At 39.4% G+C, this 26,956-nt stretch overlaps 1 protein-coding gene across 6 annotated transcripts in view; it reads left to right on the top strand.

Moving 5' to 3' along the window:
* creb1b (cAMP responsive element binding protein 1b) overlaps window positions 1-26,956 on the top strand; it is an 85,552-nt gene that overhangs the window by 471 nt on the left and 58,125 nt on the right. Inside the window, exons 1-3 of one of the 6 annotated variants that reach the window (XM_043693303.1) lie at window positions 6,406-6,468; window positions 7,628-7,738; window positions 8,753-8,821. The exons of 1 other annotated variant lie outside the window; for it this stretch is intronic. Coding sequence is in view for 2 of the 5 variants with exons in the window: in XM_043693301.1 (XP_043549236.1) it covers window positions 6,460-6,468 (9 nt within the window). In the remaining 3 variants the exon portion in view is untranslated. Of the gene's footprint in view, window positions 1-6,402; window positions 6,469-7,627; window positions 7,739-8,752; window positions 8,822-26,956 lie in introns of those variants that run through there. 4 more of the 6 variants (XM_043693306.1, XM_043693305.1, XM_043693301.1 and 1 more) reach the window with 4 other exon arrangements.

Genomic DNA, 26,956 nt, shown 5'->3' with positions numbered 1-26,956 from the left:
CTTTTGGCTTCTAAAGACATTTTAAGAAATGCATCCACCAGAGAAACTGGCTTGTTCCTATTGCAACACCACTTTTCTATACCCCTCTTAATTTGCTGTTTAAAAGAAAATGGGCGTCGCACCACCACTGGCAACAAGAAGTAAGAAGACCACGAGTCGGTGTTTCCTGTGCCATTGCTGTCATCTGTGCACGTTTTCTTTTAAGTCTCCCCCTCCCAAAAAAATCGCACATTGCCCTGCCCGTTTTTCGGGTCTTGGTACGCAAGAACCCCCTGAATCCTGAGGTGCTGAAATGAAATTAGACAAAGCATGTTCCATTATTTGAATTCTTCTAGCAGTGCAGCAATCCATTTCTTCTAAAAGTCTTCTAAAAGTGAAAGAATGTAGTTCAACTACTGTTACTGATCTTGTATTCTTACAGGGTATCCTCAGAATTAGCTGCACGAATAATACACTTTTGCCATGATGAATGGTGCCACAAACAGCTTTTTTAAAGGGTGAAACTGACATAATAATGCAAATTGAAAGTTAATAGAGTATATTTGAACCCTTGTGACATATGGATATCTTGAACCAGTTCAAAATTAAATTTTTAATGCAATACTTTGAAGGCAGTTGAAATATTTATTGTTTTATAGTAATCCTGTATATCTGTATACAGTAACATGAATTCTGAAACAATTAACCAGGTGCAGGTATGCAAATATTCTTTGTATATTTCCTGTGGGATCTTCATTTTAAATGCTGTGTTGGCCTAGACTTTCCTTTACTGTTTAGTACAGGAATAAACAAAGGACTGACTTGAAGTAATATCACTTCAGTTAGTTTTACCATCAGGCTTTTTGTTAAATGAAGTAATTGCTATTCTCGCAATGCAATATTCAGAAGTCTCTCAGAAATATTTTTGTCTGAATTTTACATGTTTTTTTTTCTGACGTCCTGATGTTATACAGCCAGGTGATGCTGTGCACGTTAGTCAGATTGTGAATTCAAATGGCCCACGTGTAGTAATTATATTTGGTTATTGATATCTGTTCCAGTCAGTGCTTTAGAAACTCTTTATTTTAATGTGGTCTTTGAGAAGAGATGCATTTACTCTCTTTAGTTACCAGAGCAAGAGTTGATGATGGGGGTCATTTATCAAAGTTTTTTTTAAAATGCAGGTAGGTTTTAAGTTAAAGTACAGTATCTATCTTTCAAATATTTTGATCAAAGTATTATTTTATTGTAATGTATCAAATAGAGATTTACATAAGATACCTTGATGTCCAGTTTGTAACTTCAAAACTCCATGAAAACCCCACGGTCTGTAATTTGGTGAGATTGTAGAACTTGCTGCTTAGAGCCACACAGTGGCTAGAGCATGCACTACGTACAGATCTGTTCAGATCATAACAATCTTCACAGTCTCAATTTCTGCAAGAACCGCCACCCCCCCCCCCATCCTCCAATTCTTTACAAATCCTATCCTTGGCCTTGGCCATAGCCCTTCCACTCAAATGTCACTGTGGATGATTTTTTAAATGGTTCCCTCTCCTAACAGTAATTTTCACCCTCCCATTTCAATCGGATAATCTAGTGTCATCTGTTCACTAGCTTGATCCATTTTTGAATGAGTTTAAATGTCTTTTTGCTGAGCATTGGGAATACAGGCCAAGGTCCAAAACTGTAATCTTTCCATCGCCTCCTACAACTGTATGTTTGTCTGAAACAGATGGTTTCCAGCTTCTGCATTTCTCTTAAGTCCAAGGCTAAACTTCTGATCATGACAGCTACTTACATAATCATTCAAAGTGGCTGCCTCCATCTCAGCCCATGATTGGGTAAAATCTTCACCTATGCTTTTGTTGCTTCTATATTCTGCTGAACTGCATCCTATCCTCTACAATGCTTAACTTATACTCATTCAAAAACCTGAGCTATTATCCTGTCACCCCACCTAATATCACCTTTGTTTCAATGGCTGTTTAATATCTCTTACTCTTCTGAAGACCCTTAAAATTATTTTTTCTGTTTTGAGCTAAGTAAATTCGTTTTGGGATGTCCATAGCTAGCAATTTTAATGACAAGTGTATGACTGAGTATTGTAATTTCAGGAGGTGAGGCTTGGCGATATGAAGCAGGTGATGATACTGTTGTGTATGAGATATAATCTCTACTGTATTTAACACAGATGTCAGTATCAAGAAAGTCTCTGTATTTATATGGATCCAAATTTATTATTAATGAACTCAGGATCATACTTCCTTCCTGTTGCGTGCTTCAGTGGTATGTCTAAATCCTGTACTTAGTGTTATTGAAAATGAATGGTTGTAAGATGTATAGGACAATTATTTCAAAATATAAGGAACATATCCTGGTTGTCCTTGAATTATAGTGTGTGTTCTTTTTCATTTTGATATGTTTTGCAAAGAGCAATCAGACTTGAAGGATTATAGTGTACCAATTCTTGCAGTTAGGGAGATGAAAAGTACATGTTTTTTATGTGGGGTCTTTTCATGGCCACTATATGTAAAGTGCTTTGCAGCCAATGAAATAATTTTATTGAAGTGTGTTAATTGGTTACAACCTTTCCTGCGTTACAACAGTTTACATCCAGAAAGGTCCCAGAATCAGCATTGTGATAATAAACAAATAACCTGTTTCACAAATGGTGCTGGAGGAATTCACCTGAGAGCTCTCCTCTGCTCTTGTTCAAAATTGTGCCTGACGAGAGCTTGAGCTAGTGCATCGTTCAAAAAAATGGCTTGTTTTAGATTAGATTAGATTACTCACAGAGTGGAAACAGGCCCTTCGGCCCAACAAGTCCACACCAACCCACCGAAGAACAACCCACCAATACCCATTCCCCTACATTTACCCCTTCACCTAACACTACAGGCAATTTAGCATGGCCAATTCACTTAACCTGCACATTTTTTGGACTGTGGGAGGAAATCGGAGCACCCAGAGGAAATCCACACAGACACTGAGAATGTGCAAACTCCACACAAACAGTTGTCTGAGGCGGGAATTGAACCCGGGTCTCTGGCGCTGTGAGGTAGCAGTGCGTGCCACTGTGCCGGCCACTAAATCCTGCACTCTCTCTACTGCCATGATATGTCAACCCTAAGGTTTTAGTTGTATATGCAAATAGGAGAGAATTCGAAATTATATCGTTGAGACTGTCTATGAATTGTGGATGAATTAGCTTTGATTTTTGTCGTCTTTACTGTTGAGATACACAAGTGGATAATTGTTTGTTGGAATTCTATTGATTCCACTGATTGTGGAAAACGTCCAATTATGAAAGCTAAATGAATAAATTATTGAAAAGCAAAAAAAATCCTTCCTTAGAAGTTGACTATCCTAGGTATCTTTGGTTTCTATTCTTACTCGTGCAGTTTATGGGCATGTTGAAAAGTTAAAACAAAATTTTTCAGGATTGTGAACTGCACAAAGGAATTTAATAAGTCATTCAGCTTAAGAATAGTTTGATTTTTTTAATATATAAATTCATGAGACATGAGGTCCACAAGGGTAAAGATATGTTGATCTTTAAAGGTGGATGAAGAAAAGGATTTGGTGATTATTAATAGTTTACTGATAAGAGTTTCACATAAACATATTACGATCTCCATTTGCTGTAATGATGCTCAAGGGCGTTTGATTGCGAGTTGAAACAAGTTATTCTAACCTTTATACATCTTTGATAAAGCCACCTTGAAATGCTATGTGCAGTTTATCTTCAAAAGAGTAATTGCTTGGTTAAGTGTGACAATAATTCCACAATTTGAGGATCCAGGCTATGAAAGGAGACTCTCAATTGGGCTGTGTTCACAAGAAAAAGATTGAGGCAAGATGCATATTTTTAAAACACTGTGTTACATAATGCCTATACAAATAGGTCACTTAGCTTGCACAGAATGCTAAAACAGGTTGAGAGCGTAAGACTATGACATCTCTGACATGAGGTTAAGAGGTCTGATGTTTATTTCTACCCCCCATAGACTTGTGAATTTATGGAACAGCTTTCCACATAAAACACTAAGTGCAGTGCTTGTTGGTATCGTGAAAATTCAAAGTAGGATAAGAATCATTTGGGATTGGAGTTGGGATTTACCAATAGAACTGAATATAGACAGGTAGCTGCCTGCTTTTTTTGAGCATATTCCTGAATTTTGAATACCGCTTTGGGAATATGATGTCAGGCCGTCATCTTGACCCTCACTAGTAGCTTACAGTTTTCGACCAATGATATTTAGATTTACAATTCTGCAATGGCCTTTTTTTTTCCATAGCGAAAAGCATTTTTGTATGGGCAGATTATTAGTCTGACTGTCAGCCCTTTTGTTCATGGGTTCAGGCTGTGCTGGAGAGACTTGAGCACAAAGTCTTTTAGAGTCATAAAGATGTACAGCATGGAAACAGACCCTTCGGTCCAACCCGTCCATGCCAACCAGATATCCCAACCCAATCTAGTCCCAGCCCATATCCCTCCAAACCCGTCCTATTCATGTACCCATCCAGATGCCTCTTAAATGTTGCGATTGTACCACCCTCCACCACTTCCTCTGGCAGCTCATTCCATCTCTTTTACATCTTTTGTGGCACCTTGGTGCAGCACCATGAATGTTCAGTGGTTTAGAACACCCCTGTTGCCCTCAGGTGGTCATAAGATCTTGTGGCACTACTTTGAATAAAATTAGGAGAGTTCTCCCTGGCTTCATAATCAATGTATGTCCTTGACCCAGCATTAGTAAAGCTAATTATTTGGTTAACACAGTTTTGGCTATGGGCTTTGCTTTTCATAAATTGGCTGCAATGTGTCTTTCCTTTAAAATTGTGGCTATACTTCAGAAAATATTTTAATAATTACAAAGCATTTTGGGATAACTTGAGGTTTTCAAAAGTGCTATATAAATACAAGTCTGTTCATTCTGCATTCTTAACGGTTGTGCTGTCTGTTATTTGGCTCTGACCATTCACTCTTTCTGCCTTAGATGGCTTATGCTCTTCTCAGCGTAGCTCTCTAGGATTGTGATAGTATGCAGACATTGTTATCAGGTCAGATTGCAGTTCCCATGTCCTCAAGGAAGGGAAGTGACTGTGCAATCTTAAATATATTCAGGAGTCAAGTAAGTAAAGCCCTCAGCCCTTATTTTCAAAGATTACTTACCAAGTACTGTTTAGAGAATACATGAATAAAACAGGTCTCAATACATTTTGAACTGAATGCTTAGAGATGTGAGATTGCAGTGTAAGGTCAGTTTTGTAGTACTGTGTCCATTTATACTTTATACACTGTTCCATAAACCAATGAGAAGAGCAAAAGCTCTGGTTATAAGGACCTAAATGACGTTATTTTTAAGTCACTAAATATTCAACTCCTTTGAATTGGATGTCCACAGCATGCAGCTTTTAGTTATTTAACAGAAATTCGCTGTCTGGCTCTATTCATAACAATGGTCAGATGGAAGCAGAATATAAGCATTGATAAAATGAGGTCTAGTTTTGTATTCGCGTCTTTTCACACTGATACAGACTTAAAGTCTTGTTATACAGTATGAATTCACAGGCTCCTTAATCCGAACATTGGAATTGTGAAGAAAATATACTACAGCCCTTGTACTGTGCAGATAGTTATGGTAGGTGTACATGATGCAATAATAATGGAGTTGTTGATGAATCATAGCAACCAATTAGTCTGCTAATTTGCATCAGAGCCAGATAGGATGCAAAGAAAACCTTTGGTGGTGAAGATGTTTGGGAATCGTGCACCAAGGTCACCTGTTCCTCCCAAGCATGGTTCACTAATGATATGATATCTTGTATACATGTACAGTTGATCCTAAAATATTATTTTCTGAAATAAATCTTTTATATTGTCTCAAGAAAAATCTCTGTTGACCAACCTTCACTTTTTCCGCATTGCTGAACATTTGTTTTTATGGTGAAGGATATGTTTGCACTGTTCAAGCTTTACAAAAAAGTAGTTAAATGCTATGCATGCTAGAAATCTGAACCAACAAAGAAAAAGGTGGAAGTAGTTAGCAGGTCAGGCAACATCTGTACAGAGAAACAGTTAATGTTTCAGTTATGACCTTTCTTTAAAATTTTGGTGAAAGGTCGTCTTGACCTTCTCACCACAGATATTGCTAGACCTGCTGTTTGTTTCCTGCTTTCTTTTTGTTTGGAGCTTCAAATAAATTTACATTTTTACCCCATCTTTTGCATCCTAAAAATATACCTGATTGCAATAAATTCTTTTGAAGTGTAACCAAGGCTTCTCAGTTATCACATGGCAGCCATTTTATGCACACAATAGCCCTTGAAGCAGCAATCAGATTGATCGATCATTAATTTGTTTTGATGGTGATTATTCAAATACAAATATTTTTTAAACCTTTTTTTGATTAAAAGCAGGAAAGACTGAAACAGCAGGGCAGACCGTATTTGTGGAGTGAGAAACAAAAGTTAATGTTTCAGGTCAGTGACGTTCCATCAAAACTGCAAGATATTTGTGCAGTTTTGAACCAAGTGTATAACTTTCTTTTCAATTTCATATTTCCAATATCTGCAATGTTATTAGTTAATTTCCCCTCTTTTGAATGTAATAACACATCTGAGGGTTACCTCAGATTACAACAGGATCTGGACCAGATGGGCCAATGGGCTGAGAAGTGGCAGATGGAGTTTAATTCAGATAAATGCGAGGTGCTGCATTTTGGGAAAGCAAATCTTAGCAGGACGTATACGCTTAATGGTAAGGTCCTAGGGAGTGTTGCTGAACAAAGAGACCTTAGAAAGTGGATAGCTCCTTGAAAGTGGAGTCGCAGGTAGATAGGATAGTGAAGAAGGCTTTTGGTATATGCTTTCGTTTATTGGTCAGAGTATTGAGTACAGGAGTTGGGAGGTCATGTTGCGGCTGTACAGGACATTGGTTAGGCCACTGTTGGAATATTGCATGCACTATTGGAAAGATGTTGTGAAACTTGAAAGGGTTCAGAAAAGAATTACAAGGATGTTGCCAGTGTTGGAGGATCTGAGCTACAGGGAGAGGCTGAACAGGCTGGGGTTTTTCCCTGGAGCGTCGGAGGCTGAGGGGTGACCTTATAGAGGTTTACAAAATTATGAGGGGCGTGGATAGGATAAATAGACAAAGTCGTTTCCCTGTGGTCGGGAAGTCCAGAACTAGAGGGCATAGGTTTAGGGTGAGGGGAAAGATATAAAAGAGACCTAAGGGGCAACTTTTTCATGCAGAGGGTGGTGGGTCTATGGAATAAGCTGCCAGAGGATGTGGTGGAGGCTGGTACAATTGCTACATTTAAGAGGCATTTGGATGGGTATATGAATAGGAAGGGTTTGGAGGTATATGGGCCGAGTGCTGGCAGGTGGGACTAGATTGGGTTGGGATATCTGGTCGGCATGGGCGGGTTGGATCGAAGGGTCTGTTTCCATGCTGTATATCTCTGTGACTGTGTGACTCTGTATCAAGCTGCAAAACTGACAACATTCCACTCCTGTGAAAGCCCAAAAGATGTGCAGTTAGATGTTTCAATTGTGGATTGGATCATGTCCAATTTTTGTTATAGTCACTTATAGCAATGGTGAATGAAATGCTAAGCATCTTCTGCTTTCTTCATAGGTAGTGCTACTCTCAACAGCATTTGTGATTTATCTGCTTCCTTTGCTTGTATGTCACATACAGATGATTGCTTTAACTGGAATAATGTCATTTGCAGATGCTTTGGAACAGGTAATGACAGTCTTTTGTGGTCAGACTAAATTGTCAGTTTGTCTGTTGCTCGTCAGTGTTAATGGACATATTTGCTAGGAAAGTCAATGGCCAGGCAGTCTTTCTCAATGTGAGTAGCATCATTCTGTTTATGTTAATGACTAGGATGCACAAGCGCACGATTGTTGTTGCTACTTTCTTTTGGTTGCATTTGTCATTTACATTATAGTATTTCAGCACTGGCATTGCCATCATCAGTTGCTTCATTTTGGGCAATTCTGTTTTTGTATCCCAAAACCACTGCCGATCTTTGGTAGTGAGTTGACATAATGATTCATACTCTGACTACAAGTTGGGCAAGACATTTGACAAATCCAATCAATCATTGTACATCTGTTGGCTGTTGCATTGCTGTTTTAGGCCTCGCTGTTTCAGAATCCAGGCAAAGAGCTATGGCTCTCATTACATGACCTGTGTAATTGACTTGTTTAATTGCAATTTTTTTTCTTGTTTAGCTTCAGATTCATCTGACATGCTCAGTCTAGTATTGCACTAGATTTTATAGTGGTCAGCAATGACTTCTTCCATTGTAACTGTGCACCCTAAGCTAGTAAATATTGAATTATAGTTTCAATTTCACCCAATTTATCTCTCCACTACAGGCACCCTGCCTCTATTCCTGATGAAGGGCTTTTGCCTGAAACATCGATTTTCCTGCTCTTTGGATGCTGCTTGACCTGCTGTGCTTTTCCAGCACCGCTGTAATCTAGAGTCTGGTTTCCAACATCTGCAGTCCTTGTTTTTACCAATCTGTTCTCTTGGTCAAGTATGGTGCTATCATATAGCTTCAACCATCATGTTGGGTCAATTTGCACAGATCATGATGTTACGTGACAAGCGAGTGTGTATCTGACACCTGATGTTCTCATTCAGTTTTGACCAAACTAATCTGTTGTATGGTATACAGTGATTCATCAGAATCTTCAGCTGATATCTATCCAGTAACCATCTGTACCTGCTTGTGCTTCCTTCTAGACGTACATTTGTTTGCAAAATAATTCAGCTTCTTAGTGAGAAATCTACTTGCCCCATGCCTGAGGACAGGTATGTCGCCATCCTTGAATAGAAATATCTTTTGCCTTATGAATTTATTTGTCTAATTATATTCAGTCGTATCTTGTGTTGTATTGTGTAACAGATCCAGTTCTAAAGTACTAGTGAGCATGTATTAATCTCGGTTCCTACAAGTCTAGTCACCTTTCACAAAAGCCTTTGGGGGTGGAAAAATGGAAAACTCTGAACTTTTTCAACTGTTCCTCCAAAAGTAGGCTACTTTAAAAAGCAATGAAGTGTTCAATCAGCGATGATCATATTGAATGGTAGGTCAGGCTTGACAGGCTGAATGGCCTACACCTGTTGCTATGAACAGGGTGTGTTGCTACCGGGGTTGAAATAAGTTCTGATATTTTCAAATTTAGAAATTCAGTTCTGGTGCCATACTGGAGCTTAGATTTCTTAGTTTTCAGTCAATATCTTGTGGTAGAGCTCACATGACTATGACAAGCCAAGAGACACAGTGGTACAATATTGCATTTCTATCCCAAATACTGCCTCCTTTATTGGATGATTATTCATCTTTACAGAGCTTCGTTCTCTAGCCACGTTTTAATTTGGCAAAAAGGTGTATTTTTAATACATCAATTCCATATGATTAATGCATTTTGTTATCTTGGCTTTCTCAAAAGGCCACACAGGTCTTTCAAATTATTTAATTAATTTCCTGTATACACATAGTGTTCCATGCATTAAGTTTGACTGATGCAAAATCTATCACAATATCACTTACTTACATCAGCAAGTGTTTAAGGAACAGAGAGAATTACAAAGTTCAGTGATGTTAATATTCTCCTGTCCCTGCTTGCCAAATTTCTCTATCTTTTGCAGATATGTTTGGGCTTATACTGACTTCTGATTTCAAATGTGTTTGTAACTCTTTTTTTTCTCTGTGAGGATATGTGGGATTGTATTGAATAATTAATGTGTTAGGGTAAGCCATAATGTGTCAAATATGTCCAAGTGAACTTGATAAAGTAAATCTAGTGTAAGTTATGGTTCCTTTATGACTATCAATAGTCATCATATTACCAGGCAGCATGTAAAATCTATTTATAGTTGCTGTAGGTTTGAACAGGGTGTGTTGCTACTGGGTTGAAATAAGATCTGATATTTTCAAATTTAGAAATTCAGTTCTGGTGCCATACTGTAGACTTGCTTTTAAACGTGCAGTGTATGTTTTTAATATATATTGAAATAATTTGGAACACTGTTTAATGTATTAATACAAAAATGCTACTAACAATTCATCTGTTCACCAAAGTCAGTTGATAAAGGATCTGTCTCAGGTGGGTTAAAACCAAAGGTTGGTCAGTAAAACAATAACTGAAGAATGGGAGCCCTTCAGAAAGGACTTAGTTTGGCAACATACAAGAGCTTTATGATTGACTAAAAATTACAGTGAAACAGAAAGAGGCTTATGATGGCTGCCTGTTCATAATTCAGAAGAGAATCAAGCAACTTAGAGTAAGTACTGAGTAGCATCGAAAAAGTAAATTAAGAGCAGAGAAAGCTGTATGAATAGTTCATTAGGTCCCATTAAAAGAGAACTCAAATTCTTACAAATGTGAACAGTAAAAAGGGAATCAAAGGAAATTTAGGACTGAAAGGAGATAATCTCTTTTGACACAAAAGAAGACTGGAGTACTAAATAAATACTCTGGCCATAATCTCTTTGTTAGGGGAAGAAATGTCACCATAAAGGAGGAGATATTCAATAAATTGGTACAGGTAAAAATAGATGAAGAGGAGCAACGTAAAAGATTTGTGGCATTCCAAAGTAGAAAAGTCCCCTGTTTGGGCCTGGAATATCCCAGATTCCTATAAAGTGGATGAGCTTAAATTGCTGAGACTCTGCTCACAGTCTATCATCTTAGACGTGGCAGAAGCCAAATACTGGAGGAATTCAGAGGTTACAGCCCTGTTTTTAAAAAAAGGAGAGAAATAAACAGATGACCAACTGACCTGAAACTGAACTTGACTAGCCGTATAAATGCTGTAGCGACAAGAGCAGGTCAGACAGTAGGAATCATGCAGACTTTAACTCACTTCTTGGTTCTCCAAAGCCTCGCCACCATCTACATGGCACAAGTCAGGAGTGTGGTAGAATACTCCCCCTTTGCATAATGATAGTAGTTCCAACAACACTGAAGAAGCTTGACACCATGCCGTACAAAGCAGTCCACTTGACTGGCCTCACATCCACGCACTCACTTCCTCCACCAGCAATATGCAGCAGCAATGCTGCACCATCTGTCAGAAACACTGCAGAGATTCACCAAAACTCCTTAGACTGCACCTTCAAAGGCAATGACAGCTGCGATATAGAAGGACCAGGGTAGCAAATAAATGGCAATAGCACTACCTGCAAATACAGCTCCAAGACATTCATTATCCTGATTTGGAAATACATTGCTGTTCCTTCAGCATTGTGAATCATAGTCTTGGAACTCCTTTCCTATTAGCATTGTGACAGTACCTATGCCATAGACAGACTGCAGTGATTCGAGAAAGCAGTTCACTAGAACCTTCTAAAAGACCATGCCAGATGGGCAATTAGTGTTTGTCCATCCAACGTTGTCTACATCCCATCAATGAAAAAAAGTCAAGTCAATTCTAGAATATTTTACACCCAAGTACTGCTTAATGAAATGCAACAGCCAGTGTGTAAGCAAGATGAAATATTACTTAGTGAAAGTATTGTTCAGCATCTGAATCCAACTCCAATATACGAAATTCCCTCAGACATGCTCAGAGGGCTCATTCATGTACTAACCATCATTAAGCACAGATATATGCTGCATCACAGTTATAGAATGAGTAGTACCGCCAATTTCCCAACAAGACATAACATGTCAAGTGTCGGGAGAGGGTACCAGATTGGAACTTTACGCAAATGTCATTTTTAATATGGATAGTAAAAGTTCAGTAAATGGTCTTCAGAAACTGATTAAAATACATTGTGCTGTAAATATAGGAGGTTGTAAAACCTTAATATTTCCTCTGAAGTCTAATTGGAGTCAGTATTAATTCATATATTTACTGAGTCCCTCAAACTCCAATCTCGCTGAACCAGTTATTCCTTTCTTCACAAAGCTATTCCTACTCCCAACTTGTTTTCTTGTGTGTAGTGCATGTTAATTTCAGATCCAGTTATTTTTTTGTAAGCTATCAATAACAACACAGAAACAGTACTTTCAGCTTTCTATATGGTTCTGTTAACACTTGTGCAGAAGTACTAAATTTGCAATTGCTACAATATCACTGTGACATTAACTCCAGTTGTTCTATTGGATATCAATCTCACCCCCAAGTTTGATCCCATTTATTAAAGTCCTGAAATACTTTTTCAACCATAAGATGTCAAACATTGCTCAATTGGGAGCTCACTTAGTCTGCACTAAATATATTATTAAGGCAGTGCTGAGGGAGGTCTGCATTGTACTGTACCATCTTTTATATGAAATGTTAAATAAACCTGTCCTTTTAGGTGGAACTAAAATGTTACATTATACTGTTTCTAGGAGTAGAAAAGTTCTTTGGTGTCCTGGCTATTCTTTATCCCTCAACTAACATCACAAAAGTAGGTGAATGGATCATTGCCACTAATGGGTGAGTGCCTGGCTCTTGCCTGCAGTCTACCATGTGGAACCATGAGAAGTTCAGCCATAATGACAAATTGTGAACTGGATTCCTGTTAAGATGGATATCCATGTTTGTTTAATCACAAAATAAAATGGTCTTGGATTCCAATCTTCATTTAGTTAAATACACTGCCAGCTCTCACAAGTGAAGAGTTGTGGTATTCCTAACACTTTGCATTGTTCACAGCATGAGCCATCTCAGATAAATTAAGGGATGCTCAACCAGACTTAGATGAGCGCAGTAATTTTGAAGAGTGTTGGCTGCAGGAGTTAGAGTTCTGGAGAGTTAGTCTATGGAGGAATTGAAAGCAAGGATGAGAATTTAAATGGATGAAACACTGCTGAGCAGGTGTGAATCATGGAGATGTACAGCACAGTTTAGACCCTGACCAGATGTCCTAAGTTAATCTAGTCCCATTTTCCAGCATTTGGCTCATATCCCTCTAAACCCTTCTCTTCATATGGAACGAGATCATGAAGTCAGCGTGACGAAGGTGAAGAGTAGGCACGGTGTAGATGATGAACCCACGGTGACTGGTGGTCTTAGGTGCATTTGTTTTAATGCAAGAAGTTTAGTAGGTAAGGCAGATGAACTTAGCGCTTGGATTAGTACCTGGGAGTATAATGTTATTGCTATTACAGAGACTTGGTTGAAGGAAGGGCATGATTGGCAATTAAGTATCCCAGGATATAGATGCCTCAGGTGGGATAGAGAGGGAGGTAAAAGGGGTGGAGGAGTTGCATTACTAGTTGGAGAGGATATGACAGCTGTGCTGAAGAAGGGCACGATGGAGATTGAGCAGTGAGGTAATATGGACAGAGCTCAGAAATAGGAAGGGAGTAGTATGAATATTGGGGCTGTGCTACAGGCCTTCCAACAGCGAACATGAGATAGAGGTACAAATATGTAAATAGATTATTGGAAGATGTTGTAGCAGTATGGTAGTTGGTGTTAGGAGATTTTAATTTTCCCAACATTGACTGGAATTCACTTGTTGTTAGAGATCTAGATGGAGCAGAATTTATAAGGAGCATCCAGGAGGATTTTCTCAAGTAGTATGCAAATAGTCCAACTTGGGAAGCAGCCATACTGGACCTGGCGTTGGGAAATGAACTCAGCCAGGTGGTTGGAGTTTCAGTAGGGGCTTACTTTGGGAATAGTAATAGCAATTCCGTAAGTTTTAGAATACTCATGGACAAAGACGTGGGTGGTCCTAAGGGAGTGCTAAATTGGGGAAAGGTCAACTATACCGAAATTCAGCAGGAGCTGGGGAATGTAGATTGGGAACAGCTGTATGAAGGTGAATCCACATTTGATAAGTGGGAGGCTTTTGAAGAGAGGTTGATTAGAGTGCAGGAGAGACATGTCCCTGAGAAAATGTGGGATAGAAATGGCCAGATTAGGGAACCATGGATGACAGGTGCAATTGTGAGACTAGCTAAGAGAAAAAACGAAGCGTACATAAGGTCTAGGCGACTGAAGATAGATGAAGCTTTGGAAGAATATTGGGAATGTAGGACCAGTCTGAAACTAGGAATTAAGAGGGCTAAAAGGGATCATGAAATATCTTTAGCAAACGCAATTAAGGAAAATCCCAAAGCCTTTCCTTCATTTATACACATAATATGGAGCAAGAGGGTAACTAGGGAAAGGTAAAAACAAGGACTGCATATGCTGGAAACCAGTTGTCCTTGATTGGGCCAACCCTTTCCCTAGTTAGGGTCTAGGTTAGAGTGGTGCTGGAAAAGCACAGCAGGTCAGGCAGCATCCGAGGAGCAGGAAAATCGACCTTTTGGGCAAATGCCCTTCATCAGGCATAGAGGCAGGGTGCCTGCAGAGTGGAGAGATAAAAAAAATTTCTCCACTCTGCAGGCACCCTGCCTCTATTCCTGATGAAGGGCTTTTGCCCGAAACGTCAATTTTCCTGCTCCTTGGATGCTGCCTGACCTGCTGTGCTTTTCTAGCACCGCTCTAATCTAGACCCTAACTAGGGAAAGGGTTGGCCCAATCAAGGACAAAGGAGGAAAGATGTGTGGAGTCAGAAAATGGGTGAGATTCTTAATGAGCACTTTGCGTTGGTATTCGTCAAGGAGAGGGACATGACGGGTATTGAGGTTAGATGTTTGATTACTCTAGGTCAAGTCGGCATAAGGAGGGAGGAAGTGTCGGGTATTCCAAAAGGCATTAAGGTGGACAAGTCCCCAGGTTGGGATGAGATCCATCCTAGGTTACTGAGGGAAGCAAGAGAGGAAATACCTGGTGCCTTAACAGATTTCTTTGCAGCATTCTTGAACACAGGTGAGTTCCCAGAGGACTGGAAAATTGCTAAATGTTATCCCCTTGTTTAAGAAAAGTAGCAGGGATAATCCGGGTGATTATAGACCGGTGAACCTGATGTCCGGTGTAGGAAAGCTGTTTGTGAAGATACTGAGGAATAGGATAGGAAACATGGTTTTGTGCAGGGACAGTCATGCCTTTACAAATTAATAGAATGCTTTGAGGAAGTGACAAAGTTGATTGAGGGAAGGGCTGTAAATGTCATATAAATGGACTTCAATAAGAGGTTTAATAAGGTTTCCCATGGCAGGCTGATGGAGAAAGTGCATGGGGTCCAGAATGTATTAGCTAGATGGATAAAGAACTGGCTGTGAACAGGAGACAGAATGTAGTAGTGGAAAGGAGTTTATCAAAATGGAGAAATATGAGCAATGGCGTTCCACAGGGATCTGTGCTAGGACCACTGTTGTTTGTGAAATACATAAATGATCTGGAGGAAGGTATAGGTGCTCTGATTAGCAGGTTTGCACATGACACAAAGATTGGTGGAGTAGCAGGTAGTGAAGGGGACTGCCAGAGGTTACAGCAGAATATAGATAGATTGGAGAGTTGGGCAGAGAAATGGTAGATGAAGTTCAATCCGGGAAAATGTGAGGAGATGCATTTTGGAAAATCCAATTCAAGAGCAAACAACTGCGGTAAATGGAAAAGCCCTGGTGAAAATTAATGTACAGAGATCTGGGTGTTCAGGTCCATTGTACCTTGAAGATGGTAATGCAAGTTGATAAGTGTTGTCAAGAAGGCATATGGCATACTTTCCTTAATCGGAAGGGGTATTGAGTACAAAGGTTGGCAGGTCATGTTACAGTTGTATAATACTTTGGTTCGGCCACATTTGGAATACTGCGACAGTTCTGGTCGCTACATTACCAAGAGAATGTGGATGCTTTGGAGAGGATGCAGAGGAGGTTGCCTGGTATGGAGGGCGCTAGCTATGAAGAGAAGTTAAGTAGATTAGGATTATTTTCATTAGAAAGAAGGAGATTGAGGGGGGGGGATTCTGATTGAGGTCTACAAAATCATGAGAGATATAGACAGGGTGGATAGCAAGAAGCTTTTTTCCCCAGACTATGGGACTCGATTACTAGGGGTCATGAGTTCTAGGTGAGTCATAGTGAGAGGGGAAAAGTTTAAGGGAGATATGCTTGGAAAGTTCTTGATGCAGAGGGTGGAACATGTTGCCAGTGAAGGTGGTAGAGGCGGGACAATAGCGTCACTTAAGATGTAACTGGACAGATGCATGAATGGGCAGGGAGCAGAGGGATACAGATCTTTAGAAAATAGGTTTAGATAGAGGATCTGCATTGGTGCAGGCTTGGAGCGCTGAAGGGTCTGTTCCTGTGCTGTAATTTTCTTTGTTCTTTGTATACCCATCCGGATAACTCTTAAATGTTGTAATTGTACCAGACTCCAACACTTTCTCTGGTAGCTCGTTCCATACATGCACCACCCTTTGGTCCCGGTTAAATCTTTCCTCTCTCACAATATACCTCCACACCCTAGTTTTGGACTCACCCACCCCAGGGAAAATACCTTATCTATTTATCCTCAAAGTTTTTTTCAACCTCTTCAAGGTCACCTCTCAGCCTCCGACGTTCCAGGGAAAACAGCCCAGCCAAATCAGCCTCCCCCTCCAACCCCGGCAACACCCTTGTAAATCTTTTCTGAACCCTTTCAAGTTTCACAACATCCTTCTGATCAGATGGAGACCAGAACTGCACAAACTCTTCCAAAGGTGGTCTAACCAATGTCCGATACTGCAGTAACATGACCTTCCAACTTCTATACTCAATGCATTGACCAATAAAAGTAGGCATACCAAATGCCGTCTTCACTTTCCTACCTACCTCTGACTCCACTTTCGAGGAACTACGAATCTGCACTCCAAGGGCTTTTTGTTCAGCAACACTCCCCAAGACCTTTCCATTAAGTGTATAAGTCCTCCACTGATTTGTCTTTCCAAAGTGCAGCATCTCACATTTATCTAAATTAAACTCCTTCTGCCACTTCTCGGCCCATTGGCCAATCTGATCAAGATCCCATTGTACTCTTGGGTAACCTTCTTTGCTGTCCACTACAACTCCAATTTTGGTGTCATCTGCAAACTTACTAATCATACTTCCTAATCATACATCCAAATCATTTATCCAAATGACAAAAAGCAGTGGACCCAGCACCAATCCTGTGCACACCACTGATCACAGAACATATAGATAAGAACTAGGAGCAAGAATGGGCCTTCTGACCCTTTGAGCCACTTCCACCATTTAATAAGATCATGGCTGTTTTTTTTTTTTGTGGCCTCAGCTCTGCTTACCTGCCCTCTTACCATAATCCTTAATTTCTTTATTGTTCGAAAAATTATTTCTCTTAGCTTTGAAATGATTTTCTGAGAAAGCCTTGACTACTTCACTGGGCAGGGAATTCCATAGATTCACACCCCTCTGCGTGAAGACATTCCTCCTCAATTCAGTCCTAAATCTGTTCCCTATAATATTGACTCTATGCCAACTTGTCATAGTTTCACCCGCTAATGGAAACACCCTCTCTGCTTCTATCTTATCTATTCCGTTCATAATTTTATATGCTTTTATAAGATTCCCCCCTCATTCTTCTAAATTCCAATTAATATAATCCCAGTCTTCTCCATCTCTCCTCATAAGCAAACCCCCTCAACCCCCCCACAGGCCTCCAGTCTGAAAAGCAACCCTGCAGCACCACCCTGTCTTCTATCTTCAAGGCAGTTTTGTATCCAGATGGCTAGTTCTCTTTGTATCCCATGTGATCTAACTTTGCTAACCAGTCTACCATATGGAACCTTGTCAAATGACTTGCTGAAGTCCATATAGGCCATGTCACCCGCTCTGCCCTCCTCAATGAGCAGAAGACGTACAGAATGTTGAGAGTGAAGACTAGCATCGGAGTACTTTTACAAAAAGTAGAGTCTTAAAAGCCATATGTGTTAGAATAAACAAGTATAAGTAATAATGGCATAGATGAATGTTTTGCAGTAGATAGACTCATGGAGTCATAAAGCATTGAAACATCTTTCCTATTCAGGTATCTGTCCAAATGTCTTTTTTTTAATTCTATAATTGGACCTGCCTCTATCACTTCTGCTGACAGCTCATTTTATATACACAACACACTGTGTGAAAAAGTTGCCCCTCAGATTCCTTTTAAATCTTTCCCCTCTCACCTTAAACTTATGCCCTCTAGTTTCGAACTCCCCTACCCTTGGAAAAGAACTTGACTATTCACCTTATCTATGTCCCTCATGATTTCATAAACTGCTACAAGATTAACTGAGTGTGTCAAGTTGGGTGCTGTCACACAGATAGAAATGGGCGTTCTTAGTAATGGCACTGCTATGTGCCCAAAGCCCATTTTGGCATCAGATGTAATATCAAAGTAGCAAACATTGGTTCAGCATCAGAGTTGGGAGTGATGGAAATCACTCAGTAGAGAGTGGAAATTTGTAGTGAGCATTGAAGACAATGGCTTCAATCTTGCTGATGTTTAATTGAAGGAATTCTCCCTATCTGCTACTGGATGTCTAACAGTCTGTTGATTCAGAGAATGGAGGAGTTGAAAAAAGTGGTTTTGAAGTAGAGCTGGGTGTTACCATGTAAAAACTAACACCCATATTTTTAGATTATGTTGCCGAGGGGCAGTGTGTAGATTAAAAATGGGACTCTGCCAAGGATAGATTCTTGTGAGATACCAGGATGCAACAGTGCAGATATGGGAAGAGGGAGCTGCTGTAGGTCATACTCTGGTTACAGTTGCACACTGAAGAATGGGTCTAGACAAATTGCACTGGAAAAGCATTGAATTAGCAGACACTATGGCAGAGACTGAACAAGGAATGTTATATTTGTGATATTCATCTTAGCATCATTTCTATGTATATATGTACCTTTTGTGGCCTTTTTTCGAATGAGTCGTTTTAAATTCATTCGTGAAATGGGAGCCTCACTTATTGTCCGTCCCTAATTCTGCTTCATAAGGTGGTTCTGAGATGATTGAGAAGAAGATTTTTCTTCACACATTGCAGTCTGCATGGTACATGTGTTGCACACTGGTGTTTGATAGGAGGTTCCAGGTCTTTAACCCAGCTGTAGAGACCACATGTGCAGCAAGTGTTGGCTGCTGAAGGAGCTTTAGTTTAGAGTTGATGAGTTGGTATCCAAGTGAGGGACAAGGCAGGGAAGGAGGTACCTGGTCAGTGTTTTAGGAGGCAGTCACGTTTGATCCATGTTCACAAACAGGAGAATGTAATTAAGAGTGATACAGGTATGGGGATTCAGAATTTAGCTTTAGACGAGCCTAAGGTTGTTGGAAAGATACTTTGAGTCTGTTCACAAGTATATTTGTATGTAAGTTGGGACACAATTGAAGACAATATAAAATATCTATTCATAAGTTCAAGAAATCTTTGTACATCAGATCTTTAAATTACATCCTTGAATGGGATTATGTTCATAAATACAAACATTACTAAATCAGGCATTTGTAAGTTGGAGACCCCTAGAACTATTCTCTGCAGCAAAGACAGATCCCCAAAAGCTGTGTTGCTTACCTAGTGCCAAGGTTCAGGGTATATCTCTTGGTTGGAGAGAAGCTTTGAGTAGAATGATAAGGATCCAGTTGTAATCCGATTAATTATCAACGATGTACGATTAAGAAAGAGGTTCATCCCAAGGGATTATGAGCCGCTCAGGTGCTAAATCTTAGAGGCAGATCCTCGAGAGTAATCATCATTGGTCACAACCTGAGCTATGTGCAAATTAGAGCCGGGTAGGCAAATTCTTGACTCAAAGATTGGTATGGGTGACAAATGTTCTGACTTTTGTGGCACTGGCACCATTGTTGAGTAAAGAGACAGTTGTCCTGTTGGGGCAGGCTTTGTTGGGACTAGTGTCCTGCTGAATCATAAAACTAGGATTGTACATAGAACGAAACATGATCAGATGATGAGTCATGTTTAAAATAAATGAGAGCAGAGGTTCAGGGTAGAGAAGAGGCAAACAAAATGTGTTCAAGAGTAGAAAATATACACAGATGAATGCTGCAGAATGTAGGACCAAAGTTAATTAAAATAAGAAGACAAAATCTAATGTTCTTTACCTGAATGCAGGTAGCATGTGTGATATGGCAGATGAATTGACAGCCTAAATAGAAATATGTGTGTGACTTAGTAAATATTATGGACATGGGGTTGCAGGTTGACCAAGACTAGGAATTCATTATTTGAGGGTATTCAGAATAGGCAAAATGGAAAAGGACATGGGGTAATTTTGTTAATAAATGGTGTCATTGCAGAGGTGAGTCGTGATTATAGGTGGGACAGCTCACGATGAGTTTGGTGGAAAGAGGTAGGTAGTAGCAAGGGAGGGAAGTTTAGGGTTCTGAAATGTTTGTCTGAGACACAGTAAATTGGAAAGTATTGGGAGGTGTTATGGTTGTTTTAATCTGCTCATTGGCTGCCAAAATCAAACAAGCAAGGATAATCTCGACGAATCTGTATAATGTGTCAGGGATTGCTTCTTTGAGCAGTATGTTACAGAACCTACCCCAATTTTAATGCTTGTTATGTGCAGTGAGATTGGATCAATAAGAGATCTCATGGTTAAGGATCCTTGAGGGAGTAGCATTCCCAACATGGTAGAATTTCACATTCACTTTGAGAGAACAACTCTAGTCTCAATCCAGTGTCCTCAACTTAAGTAAGGACAGTTGCATGGTATGATTATGGTGTTATCTAAGATTGGCTGGAAAAATAGACTGGGGGGCAAGTCAGTGGATGAGTGGTGGTAAACATTTAAGTAAATAGTTTATATGCATAAAGTTACAGTGAAGTGGCAGATAATTCTAACCAATGTTTTGCATTGGTCTTCACAGTGGAGGACAGTATAATTATGCCAAATGTATTAGATAAGCAAGGTATTGATAGGAGGAAAGGTCTTGTAATAATCTCTATCACAAGGGGAAAAGTATTTGACAAATTATTGGGACTGAAGGCAGACCGGTCACCAGGACCTGATCCCCTGCATCCAACTATTTTATAGGAAGTGGATGCAGAGAATGCAAGTATGGTCAAAATATTCCAGAAGACTGTACATCGAAAGAGGGTTCCAGTGTTTGGAAACAGCTAATGTGATACCTTTTGTTTGAGAAGGTAAGCAGATAACTGTAGGCTGATAGTTTAACATCTTTTGTGGGAAAGTGCTGGAGTCCATTTTTAAAGAAGAAATGGGACATTTAGGGAAGCTTAACATAAGCAGACTCAGCATTGATTTGAGAAAGGGAAATTATGTTGGACAACTTTTTGACATGACAAGCAGAGTTAATAAACGGGAACCATAGAAGTAGTGTTTTCAAATCTCTAGAAGGCATTCGATCAGGTGCAGAGTAAGATTTTGCATAAGATGGGAGCTCACAGTATGGATTGAGAGTTGGTTGATACACAGATAGCCAAGGTGAATATGACTTTTTCAGGTTGGTACGGCAAAGCTATTGGTGTGTCAGAAGGATAATTCCTGGAGCCTCAGTTTATTAACTATTCCTATCAAAGATGTGGAGGAGAGGGCAGTGTGTATTGTATCCATAGATGGTGATGAAGCAGAAATAGGTGGGAGGGACATCTAATGAAGGCAAGGAATCTACATCAGAAAACGTAGATAGTTTGTGATGAGGCAAAAACCTTGTAAATGGTGTTTAAAGCAGGAAAAGTGTTGGGTCATTTACTTGAGAAGGAAGAATCAAAAGGCAGACCATTATTTAAATGGAAAGATATTCCCAAATAGTGCAGGGTTGAGGGGTCTATATGTTCTTGTACGTGCACAGTATGTCATTTATGAAGCAAATGGAATTTTGGCCCCTATTGTTAGGGATTCCAAGTTAAGAACTGGAACTTTTATTCTGCATCTCCTCTAATATTACCTTTTGCGTCCCAGTGACATCTGGGAAGTGAAACGTAATAGGTTCACACGCCACTCAGAGTGTGGAGTCTCTCTGGGTGGCTGTGCAGCTTAAAGAGAACGTTAGTCATCTTAAAACTGTCTCGGATGTTGAGGCTGCACCTGGAGTACTGTGTACTGTTTTGGTCCCTCTATTTAAGAAAGGATGATTAAGCATTGGAAGCAACGCAAAAGTGATTCACTAGGCTGTTTCCTGAGGTGAAGACATTGACTTATCAAGAATAGCTAAACTGATTCGGCCGTTATCAGTTTGGAAGAATGAGCTGTGATCTTTATTGAAACATACGTGAATTTGAGTAGGTTTGACAAGGTAGATGAGAAGATATTTCCATTAGTGGAGGAAATGTAGTTTGAGAATAAAGGAACGCCCATTTAAAGCTAGGGTGTGAAGGAATTTCTTCTCCAAAGGTATTGAATGTCTGAAATCTCTGCCATAAAATTGTGGAGGCTAGATCACGGAAAGTAATTAAGATGGGGTAGATTTCTTTTTGAAATATTGGTGAGTTGAAGTCTAAGCTGCGCTGTCACGAAAGAGGAGTTGAAGTCTCAACAGATCATGATTTAGGAGTCAAATGACTGGTTTCTTTTCTTATGTTCTTGGGTTACTTGAAAGCAATATTGTTCACATGTGCTTCTGTCTTTGTACTTTCAGAGATTGTGGGTATTCAATATGCTACCACAGAAGTAAATTTAATGATGTATAAGCTGCCTTGGTTCATTGCATCGTGATTATATTACTGGATTGGAAGTATCCTGAACTAATAATTTGGAGAAATTAGTTCAAATCCACTGTGGCAGCTGGAGGAATGTATCGTTGAATTAATAAATAAATTTGGGATTAAAAGCTAGTATCAATAAGGGTGCTTGTTATAAAACTCCATAGCTTTTTTTTTTATTGTCTTTTAGGGAAGGTATTCTACAATCCTTACACAACCTGATTTACTCCTCAGAAATAGCCTAGTAAGCCATCCAATTTTTATCAAGGAGGGGGCTGAGCACTATAGGAATGAGAAAGAATAATAAATACTGGAATCGGTAGCAACATCCACATTCCACTTATTAATTGTAAACAAAAGTATTTTGCTTATCTCTATTTAAAATGTGTTTAAACTGAACAGCCTAAGAGTGATGATAATTTACATTGATGTGAATTTCAAAATTGACAGCTGTAGTGTTTTAAACGTCTGCGTTATTTTTAGGTAGGAGCTGTACTAATTAGTTTACATCTATAACTACACTAAATGCAAGAACATGTCAACATCACTAAAGCAAAATACTGCTGGGAATCTGAAATAAATATCATCTTGTTAATGTTCAGTTATGCTTTTGTGTATGCAACCTTTGTAATTGCCTATAAGCGGTATGGTATGATAGCTTGCAGTAAGCATTGACTACAGCTGAAAGCTAGTTGCATTGTATCCAATTTCGTTCATTTCATTCAATGGTAATCTATAACATTGTTTATTGTAATTTCATTCAATGATAATCTACAACATTGTTTATTGTAATATTGCTGTTTGCTACTTTGTCCTTCTATAAAGGTGGAGGGCTGTTTCAGCATCCTTTAAATTATGACTGATTTTTGCACTGCAGGTTAACTGGATGAAAAACAAGTAGTTTACTGAATTATAAACTGAAAAATCAAAACGTTGTGCATTAGCTGCTCATCAGTATAATGAAAGAAAGCTGGTTGCAAGTATTGTGTCAGAAGAGCATGGCTGATACTTTATCTTGACAAATATAGCCACCAGTACAGTTGTCGAACTAATACCTCCATCTCTGTAATTACAAGGGGAAAATCTGAAGCTAGTAGCAAAAAAAGTTAAACTGCTGTATTGCATATGAGTGGGTGATTCTTTTCTTTTTTCACCCCCCCTCTATTCTTGAGGACACTGACTTCATAATTTCATCATTGTAAACTGAAGCTTTACAAAAATAATATTGACTATCACCTAGCTGATATTTTCCATTATTTGCTATGCCTATTGATCGCACAAGCTATTGGTCTGGTGTTCAGTCATTGGCACCTCCTTCAGGGCACTTTTGATTTCTACAGCCGCCATCCTTTTAGTGGTGCTAAACTAATGAATGAGCTTTGACTACCCTTATATATTGGTATGCTGTAATACCTTATGGAAGTGTTACAGTATAGAAGGCCATTCAACCCATTGTGTTCATGTTCCTCTTCCTCAAGAGGAATTGGTATACTGCCATATCCTGCCGTCTTCCCATTTCTCAAACCAATCCCAATCTTTATATATTTAGAATATTGGAACCTTTTTGAGCAACCACTGAGTTCAGGTTTGCATTCCAACCTTAATTTGGTTGCAAAATTTGCACAGCAGTTATATCTCATTTTCACATATGAAGTGTTTCCCTTTCTTGAAGGAATCTTCTATAGTCTTAAAAGTCAATTAGTAACATGTGAGAAGCTTTGAGTGCTGACAGTGCATCTTATTTCCCTGATAACGATGAATCAAATGACCTCCTTAATCGTGGACTGTATTTTCTTTTGCTTTATTAAACATGTAGTGCAGTTACATGTAAGTTCAGCAGCACTTGGACATTTTTAAAAAAGAGCAAGGATACATCATATGGTCCCTTGAGCTTGCTGAATCATTCAGCATTATGGCTGATCATTTGTTTCATCTCCACTTTACCACTCACTGAAATCCTTAATTTCCTGAGAGATCAAACATTTATCGCTGCCAGGTATGCTTTTTGATGAAATATTGACAGTCCTGTAGGTGGATAATTCCAGAGATTCACATACCTGAGGAAAGAGATTTCTACTCACCTTCGTTCTAAATAATCACTCACTTATAATGGAATTGTACTTCTGTGTTTTAGCCAACCTAGACAGGGGAAACAATATGTGTCCTACCTTTCCAAGCCCCTTGAGAAACTTGCGTCTTACAGTTAAGTTTCTTTATTCTGAAGAATATGCCAAATTTAGTCAGCCTTTCAACTCACAACCTAACCTTCTGCATTTGTGCTGCACTGTCTCTAAGGCAAGTATATATGGAGACCAAAATTCTTTGTGGTCCTGTGCTCAATCTACTTGCAATGAAGACAAGTGTGCCATTTGCCTTCCTAATTTCTTTTGAGTTTGAAGCCTAATTTTGTTCTCCTTTTATAAATGTACCCATGTGCTGTTCAATATCAACATTTACAAATTTCTCACTGAGGTTTTGGAGAAAATTTGTAGCTCGGGTTATGGATCACGTTGTAAGTTTGCTCACTGAGCTGTTAGATTTGTTCTCTGGCGTTTTGCCACTATGCTGGGTAACATCATCAGAGTATCTTCAGGGAAGCACTGGTGTTCTGTCCTGCTTGCTATTTGTGTGTCTTGGTCTGTTGTGGTGGGTGATATCACTTCTGGTTCTTTTCCTGAGAGGTGGTAAATGGGGTCTGATTACCAACCTCTCAGGAAAAGAACCAGAAGTGGGTGGCACAGTGGTTAGCACTGCTGCCCCACAGCGCCAGAGACCCGGGTTCAATTCCCGCCTCGGGCGACTGACTGTGTGGAGTTTGCACATTCTCCCCGTGTCTGCGTGGGTTTCCTCCGGATGCTCCGGTTTCCTCCCATAGGTCAGGTGAATTGGCCATGCTAAATTGCCTGTAGTGTTAGGTAAGGCGTAAATATAGGGGTATGGGTGGGTGCGCTTCGGCGGGTTGGTGTGGACTTGTTGGGCCGAAGGGCCTGTTTCCACACTGTAAGTAATCTAATCTAAGTAATCTAGATATCATCCACCACAACAAACCAAGACACGCACACATCAAGCGGGACAGAACACCAGTGCTTCACCGGAAACACTCTGATGTTACCCAGCATGGTGGCAAAGCGTCTGACAACAAGTCTATCAGCTCAGCGAGCAAACTTACAACCAAATTTCTCACTTTTTCAAAAAAGCATTGTTTTTCTAGTCTTACTGTCAAAGTGAATATCCTCATACTAATCCACATATTTGATCTGTCATCATGTTGCCTACTCACTCAGGCATCTGTCCCTATGCAACCTTTTTGTGCACTCACACCAAATATTCTCACCTGGCTTTATATTCTACTCCTTTCCTGAATGCCCTTGGATTTTTGACAACTAAGTATCCATTTCTTATGGGTGGTATGCAATTCCGATAAATGATTTGTCCTCATCTAAATGTAAACAATTGGGAATCTGAAAAATTGTAACTAGCCTTTATTTTCACCAACATGAACTTTTCATGTAAACAAGGATGGCTTGAAATACAGAGCCAATCATGTGGCATTGTGCAGAAGAGTTAAGATTTCAGATTGAAGACATATAAAGCTTTGGAAAATGTCGGAGATATCATGTATTCTTCACTAAAGCTTACTGGATCTGGTAGTTCTACATTTAAAATTTTGTTTCTTTCTACATAAGCTGCTTGACTGCTGACTATTTCCAGCAATTCTAGTTGTCACAATTTTTCAGCATCTTCAGTATTTTGGCCTTCAAAAGTGAATAAACGTTTAACTTTTAAAAACTTGAATCGGAGGAAATTTGTCTTCAAATTGGGTAAGGTGGATCACAGTATGGCTGAGAAGAGCAGCAAAGGGAAGTGCTGCAACTGTCCGCAAAGCAATGCAACAGGAAGTCAGGAAAGGAACTGGCAATAATAAGCAAGTGCCTGAATACAAACAGATCTTTTTTTCTTATTTTGTTCACAACTTAAAGGTGATGATTTCCAAGGTTAGTTGACATGTGAAATGTTAGGTGCTGTGCAATAATGCATTTTAAACAGGTGGCAGGTAGGCTATGCATTCCTTTTGTGGAGAATTCTGCTTCACAGGTACAGGTTGCCTATCATATACATGCTGTGGAGTGAATTTTCAAAATAACTTCAGCATTTGAGATTGCGTTTGTGTAGCATTAGGATATGTAGTCTGTTGCTTTACTAAGCACAGCATAGTTATGAAATTATACCTGAAGGATTCCTCATTTTGCAGTATGCTTTCCTGTATTTGTTGGAGGTGGCAGAATATGTGGGTGGCTCTTGATTATACATCATTAATTCATTTTGTAAATTTTTTTGTCATTAACAAGAGAATTGTCAGTGTTGAAGAAGAGTGCTTTGCCTATTTTTAACACTGCTGATATTTAGCACCCCCAGGGTCATTGTGGTTTCTATTGTGAATTTTC

Source organism: Chiloscyllium plagiosum, chromosome 7 (genome assembly GCF_004010195.1).
Source record: "Chiloscyllium plagiosum isolate BGI_BamShark_2017 chromosome 7, ASM401019v2, whole genome shotgun sequence".
Classification (NCBI taxonomy): domain Eukaryota; kingdom Metazoa; phylum Chordata; class Chondrichthyes; order Orectolobiformes; family Hemiscylliidae; genus Chiloscyllium; species Chiloscyllium plagiosum.
This window is presented reverse-complemented; position numbering and strand designations above follow the sequence as displayed.